General features: G+C 39.2%; 1 protein-coding gene across 1 annotated transcript; it reads right to left on the bottom strand.

The window, feature by feature from the left end:
- Window positions 1–3,829: 3,829 nt before the first annotated feature.
- NAP1L2 (nucleosome assembly protein 1 like 2) lies at window positions 3,830–6,438 on the bottom strand. The gene has a single exon (XM_043569869.1). The coding sequence runs from the start codon at window positions 6,037–6,039 to the stop codon at window positions 4,645–4,647; it is 1,395 nt and encodes a 464-aa protein (XP_043425804.1). The 5' UTR covers window positions 6,040–6,438; the 3' UTR covers window positions 3,830–4,644.
- Between the last annotated feature and the right edge of the window lie 961 nt (window positions 6,439–7,399).

Raw genomic sequence — 7,399 nt, 5'->3', positions numbered from 1 at the left:
CCACTGACACCCGGCCTGGGTATGCCTCCTTCAGAACTGCCTCTCTTCTTACCGGCCCCAGGCACTAGTACACACACAATGTGGTTTCGTAAAGAACCGGAGCCAGGAAGACGTCTCACCCACTCCTTTTGACCAGCATGCACGCACACACAGGCACGGACGCACGACCGTGCACACAAAGGCCAAAGAGGATACTTAAACACTAGTGGCCTCCATGATGATTCAGTCTGTCTCCCCTACCCCACATACTCTTGCACACGCCCTAATAGAGAAGTTTTACCAGGGCTAGGGTCTTTTGTGACAAGTGACCATCCCGCACTAGCTTCCCTCCCACTTTACCCCATCCCACACGGGACGTCGCGCAAACACACAGAAACGCACGCGCGCGCGCGCACGCGCGCACACACACACACACACACCGCCTGAAGAGCCAGAAGTGAGAGGAGTGCACCTGCAAAATGGAAGTAGTGATTACCCATTGGCTGCATGACATAGAGTTTTAATTGCCTTAAAACACCCTGAGAATAGGTCAACAAATGGATCATTAGTTTTAAAAAACAGGCAGAGATTGTTTACTTTTGGACATTCTTTTCTCTTTTGCTCTAAAACCTTGTATTATTCTGCAAAAAAACAAAAACAAAAACAAAAACTCAGAGACAATATATTTCAGAAATGTGTTCCATGTTAAACTTATTCTCTATTTTTAAAAGTATACTGCTTTAAAATAATCGCTACATGTTGCATACATACCTATGTGGTAACTAAAAAAAAATTTGTTATGTACCCATGGATGATATATAATACCATGTGATTCTTATTTTATGTATTCTATTTTTCTCTGGTTTCCAAATATTTTAATATAATAATGCATCATTGGCCAGTGAACAAATGGCATGTGGTATTGAGTTTGGCATACACAGCTACAAAGATAATGAATGTACTCAGTGGTGAGGAAGTAACACCACAGTCACTATATTTTCCTCTTCATTAACCAGGCTTGCCAGTACCTTGCCAGTCCTTAAGTACTGCTGCTAAATTTGCCACTTAGCCTTCCTTAATACTTGCAGAAATCCTGGAGATTTTGTTATTAAACTGCAAAGTATGTTCTTTCACTTTTTGTTAAATTAGAAACAAATTAGGGAGACAATTATTAATAATTCAATAAAAATTTATTGCACTCCTATTGTATACCAGTTTTTAGTATTTCACAGATAAAAACTTAGTAATAAAAATAATACAGATACACCTATACAGCACTCACTATGTGTCATACAGATTTCAAGCACTTCATATAAACCAATTAAATCTTCATAATAATCTGTGAGGTAGATGCACAAATTATTATTATACTTTTACAGATATGAAAACTAAGACACACAAAGTAGCTTGTACAAGGTCACCCAACTAGTAAATTACAAAATTGGGATTTGAATTTAAGCAGCCTGGCTTCAAAGATGAATCACTCTGCTATATGGTATATAATACTAAATACTGTAATTTACACCATAAATTATTAGGTTCCCCCAAAATGGAATTTTATTGCATTTAGGCATTTCAGTATATTCCTTGGGAATACCAAAATTCTAACAAGGCCCAACAGCCACCTTAACAACCCTTTCAGGACTTTATAAATGATACATTTTTCAACAGAACAATTACAAAAAGAATTAAGGTAAAAATTCTATTCTTAGTCACACTTGGGCCCTACCTCCTAGTATAGGCCTCTCTGGTATATGGGCTGAAGCCTATGGCCTACCCTGAAAGCCTAAATTTTCTTTCCGCTAGTCTAAACTTAAATCAAATGAACATCCATCCCAAGACAAGCTGAGAGTGATGACTGCCTCAAATTTCATCCCTGAGAAGGGGTGAAAGAGAAGGAAATATAAAAAAGCAGTCCCTGACATTAGGAACCTGGTCTGGTCCTCACAGCTAGGCCATGCTATTCTATTGGATAAACCATCTAATAGAATACCAACTTCAGACAAGGTTATGCTGGGACTGTATGAAAATGAGGCAAAGTAAGGCCATCTAATTTTGTCTAAGCACAGACAAAAACAAGGTCACAAAACACCAAACATCACTACCATTCTAGTTAAAGTCAGTGGCTACAACCTCTTTACCAATTACAGCTTTATCCTTGTTCTAGTATCTCCCCCCTATAGAAGAGATTTATTGAACTACCAATCATTAAATTGTCCTACAATATAGAATAAACCCCCACTTCCATAGATCCTCCATCAAATCACACAACCAAAGCCCAAATTCTGCAATATGTTTTCTAACACTTACTTACTGATAACACACAATGGTTCCCCAGGATGTGTGTTCTCCCGGGGGAGATGATGGAGACTGTGGGTATGTTCAACTTGTTCACCTATGTTCAACTTGGGCATGTGCTTATTCAACTATGGGTATGTCCTTGATGGTCTTTGGCTGGACACCACTGACATGAGGGATAAAGCAAAGGGGCTGGTCTGCCCTTACAGAAAACCCAGAAACAGCTTTACTGCTCGCTCTTCTGGAGGCAAGAGAAAGGGACAAGGAGAGACTTCAAGATGCCTGATCCTCCTCTGTAAAATAGCAGGAAAGATACACCCACGTTCCTGACTTTTTAATGCATAATAACAATAACAACGACTAAAAGGGTCCCAATCTTTATTTTGTGGAAGGGTTTGAAGGGGAGTTGGGAATTTAACAAACGTCAAGACTGAGGGTGGTGAAGACTATGAAAATGTTTACATTTATCAAGCATACATTGTATTTCCCAACTTAGGTTCCCCTATAATAGTAAGTTGTCTCTAGTTCCTTATACCCTGCCAACTATTGCAACCCCATAGAAAAGCAAGTGAGCATTTACTATTGACCCTGGGAGGAAGATATATTTAGAGGAGGATCCCATCCAGACAGGAAAAGGAAAGAAAAATCCCATTATCTTCCTCCTCAGTTGATTGTAAAGATGAGGCAGAGGTAAAAAACAAAAAAAAAATCAGTGTTATAAAACTTACCTCTCTTAGCCAAAATCCGAAGGAGGCATGTTCAATAATGGAGGAATAAGTCACAAGCAGAAGAGATTTTGTTCCACTTTCATCTTATAATTCTGTGGGATCACATCACAATCACCTGGGATGGAAGAGTGGGTAGGCAGCAATAACGAGACACAGCACTTCTTAGCCACTCTCAGATCTCACACGGCTTGGAAAGGATTTAAAAATTCCCTGTTGTCCCAGAGGGATAGATGTGACCTTCACAGAGTCTGCCAAAATGGGAAGCTGAACCTCTGGGTTTCCACACGTGAAGAAGGCAATGCCAACTCTGGGACAATGTCAGCTCTCTAACCAACCACATCCCTTTTCCCTGGTCAGTGCAGCCCCCTCCCCACCAATGTCATAAAACAATATAAGCCCCTGTACATCCAGATGACATTGTGGAAGGGTAGGTAAATCTGAAATATAGACTAACACACAGGAGCCTGTTATTTATGCAGTGTTTAAATTATAAACAGCAGTTAATTTCCTGGATTAAAACTGAGACTTTTGTTTCTCTGCAAACTTGGGGTGTGGAGGTGCACTCAGAATTAAAATTACATTAGTTATAAAACCTAAGATAGTTTCTTTGCACATCTAAGTATAGTGTTAGTAAATCTGCATGCATAAACACATTGAAAAATAATAGAAAGTAAATCAAGACATTAACAGTGCCTATCTTTGGGGAGTGAGTATATGGATTTTGGTTTAATCAATGTATTGTTTAGTATTTCCTAAATGTTTTCCAATAAGCATAACACTTTTATAATGAGAAAAAAAGATAAGTTGTAAAACAGGAAACACACTGAAATTTTTATTTATTTTATTTCGCAGTGAAAGAACATGAAAAAAACTTTTCAAAATGTTCATGTGATTACTTCCAATGAATGATTAAGTGTACTATAGGAAGAGAAATTACACACTGTAATTACAGTTTACATAATTACACAGAACAACATGTGGCAATCTTTTGAAATCACTGTGATTAACACTTCACTGATAAACAATAACCTCAATATAACTAAGTTTTATTATTTATCATGGTCAAATAAAATACAAGAGCCTACAGATAAGCTGTTACTAACAATAAATGCAGTTTTACCTGAAAATTTTAACCATATGCAGGCTTCTTAAGCATTCAAGTTTTAAATTCTACTGTATTTTGTTGCAAAATAAAGCAAGTACAAGAGAATAAACCCACTAGATAAAGGACTAAGAAAACACACACACACACACACACACACACACACACAGCTTCAAAAAACCTTGGGTTGGTTCTCCAAGATTTTCTTTCCAAACAAATGTTGGTCTCATTTAGCAGTTCTGATAATATTCACAGCCACAGATTCATAGCTATATGTTTAAAGGACTTTAGAAGGATTAAACTACACATTATATAGATATTTTAAACCATCTACCACAGTTTATATTTCTTGAAAACATTCTACTACTAAAATGCAAGGTCACATTAATTAGTATTTAAATCTCTCTCATATTTCTGAGACCTATGTTTTAAATGACCCTACAAGAAAAAATTCAGAACACAAGGCTCTAATTAACTTCTTCCATCTTGAGTAACTAGATCTACAGCAGTTAATGTCAGGACCAAGTACACTTTGCTTTAGCGATCAACATCTTCTACTATTCCCTCAAGATTTTTGCAACAAGCTTTAACCTCCTCAATTGCAGCCATCCAATTATCATAAATAATTTTGTCATAAATTGCATCATTAACTTCCCTAACTACCCCCTCCTGCTGAGATTCAAGTGCATCACCTGAGAAAAACAACACTGATCTTGGTATTATGTAAGTACGTAAATTGTGACCAAGTAAAAAATCATCATTTCCATCCTTTCCATTTGAGTTGATTCCATGAGGAGTAAAGAAATTGAAGAACGAATCCTTAGGAAAATCTTCAGTTACAGTTCGGATTGTCCCCCAGATCCGGTGTTTCTGCTTCTTCCTGATGGTTTTCAAAGTGACATTCTTACCTTCATTCCAATCTATCTCACAGCCTATGCAATACTCAATTGCAGTTCCCCTATAGGGATGGGGATCATAATACGCCAGCCTTGACTTCAGCACATAAGTTTTTGTTAACAGCTCATTTTTGAAATATTCATTGGGCTTGAAGTGAAATTCTAGCGTGAAACTGAGAGGCTCGCCAGGATCTGAAAGTTTCACTTTAATATCTGTCAGGAGCTTCAGAATAGGCTCATCATATTTCTTAATCAAAGGAGTGAGTGTGTCAACGTTTTTTAATACAGTCAGCCAAAAATTAGGAATTCCTTTAGGATCCTGTTCTTCTTTATTCTCTTCTCCGGTAGCCTCGATGTCGTCATCAGTATCCTCGTCATCGTCATCATCATCATCCTCCTCGACAGCATAATCATAATAATCTCCTTCACAACCATCATCCTCATCCATATACTCATGTACCAGACCCTCCTCATTACCATCCATTTCTTCCTCATTATACATCTCATCATCGTAGTCCTCAGAGTCTGACTTACATTCACATTCCTCTTTTGTAGGTTCATAGATTGCATTTATGATCTGACGTCTTTTTTCCAATAACGGTTGATACATTTCAGCAAACTTCCTTTCAATGCCATGAAATTCCCTCAGAAATTTGGATTCCAGATTGGCCACTCTAGTTTGAAGTTTTTTGAGGGCTAACACACGGTACTTAACTTTCAAAGGCAGACTTTCAACAAAGTCTGTATCTAAAAGATAACCAAGAAGTCCTTTTGGACGGTCTGTGTCTGAATCCTCATCAGTATCTTCATCTTTTACCCCGCCTTCCCCGGACCTAGCAGCAGCATCTTCACCTTTCTCCCCTTCTTCCCCAGGACCTGCGGCGGCTTCCTCACCGTGCACTTTATCATCTCCAGGCCCAGCTGCGACATCTTCACTGCACTCCGGTTGTTCCCCGGGTCCCTCCATCATTACCTTATTACCAGCCTCTTCTTGACTAGATTCTAACAGTTCCTTGTGGTCGGCTGACTCGGCCATTTTTCAAAGGACCGTACACGCTTAAGGTGGCTATCGCCAAGATAAGGAAGGAGACCTGACCTCCGCAGGGAAAGACTCACCGGAAAAGCAGAAGCAGCGGCGGCTGGGACAGAGGTGGAATGCGCAGTGGTGGCAGGCTGCAAGAGTAATGGTTGAGGCTGCTGCCGGGATGAAGGCTGTGCTGAGGCCGCGAGAAGCGGGAGGAGGCAATGGTGCCCTGGGCTTGAGTGCAGAGAAGGCGATGGTCGGTCTTGCAGGAACCATCCAGAGACTGCAGAGAGCTGCAGTGGGCGGACCTCCTCCGCAAGCAGCTAGTGCCGCAAGAAAAAAATGGTGCCACAGTATGATTACGCAGACGTCTCCTGACTAGATTTTCTTGGTGCATATAGTTTGCTTAGTCACTCCCTTCCTCCCTACGACTCTGCTCTAATTTCATTTGCTGGGCTACAGTGATTGACAAATCCTGAGCCAATAAATTATTAGATCTATCAAGTTTCCAAGCCCGCTCACCTTCCCAGGTTCTCTAATATAGCTGATTCATCTACCTCTAACTTAACCTCCAAACCCCACCCCCACCCCTGATTTTTCCAGAAACTTAAATTTTATTTGTTTATTCTTTCAATTTGTAACTAGTATTATACTTTTATGATTTCAAGAAAAGCTAAAAGAAAATAGTACCTAAAATGTCGGACAAGGAGAGAAGACAAGGCATCCACCCATCCTAAATTTGTCCCTTTAATTTTAGCCCCAGGCTCTGGGAGGAGGAAAGGGGTTTGGGGAGGGATTTATAAAGAGAGGCAGAAGGGAAAACACTAAAAAGAAATTAGCTATCTTGGTCTTAAGGTGATGTAACTGACAGTGATTTAAATATTCTATTTTTGTTTTTTTTACTGTATTTTCCACAAGCTTAATGGTAAGTGAGCAGCAATTTTAAATTGGAAATGCTCCTAACATTTCCTGGGATAGGAGAGGGGACAGAAGACGTGATTAGTTAAGGTTAGTGTGAAATACAGCCTAGTTAAACTTTGGTGAAGATCCAACGTGCTGTATCCAACTGTCTGACAAGTGAACACACAAGACAATAAACCAGTTGCCTGGCTAATCAGTAACTCACTCCTAATACTGACTTCCCTCTTCCTCCTTTTTGATTCTGGCTGTCAAGCCATTGGGAATTTTAAAAAGAAATGTTTAAATGTAAAGTAATATTTATTTTACAAATCACAGCACTTGCTCGACGCTTTTGTTACTGAAAATATTCTAAATCTCAGCATTACAGACATGGTTAAATATATGACAGAGTATTCACAAGGTGGAATGCTATGTATGCAGTCATTTAAAAATTTCCTCTGGTTAGGAATCA

The sequence above is a fragment of the Prionailurus bengalensis genome, chromosome X, assembly GCF_016509475.1.
Source record: "Prionailurus bengalensis isolate Pbe53 chromosome X, Fcat_Pben_1.1_paternal_pri, whole genome shotgun sequence".
Taxonomy (NCBI): Eukaryota; Metazoa; Chordata; class Mammalia; order Carnivora; family Felidae; genus Prionailurus; species Prionailurus bengalensis.
This window is presented reverse-complemented; position numbering and strand designations above follow the sequence as displayed.

Coding starts and splice junctions, on each gene's coding strand:
- NAP1L2 (XM_043569869.1), bottom strand. CDS start 6,039: ATGGCCGAGTCAGCCGACCACAAGGAACTGTTAGAATCTAGTCAAGAA.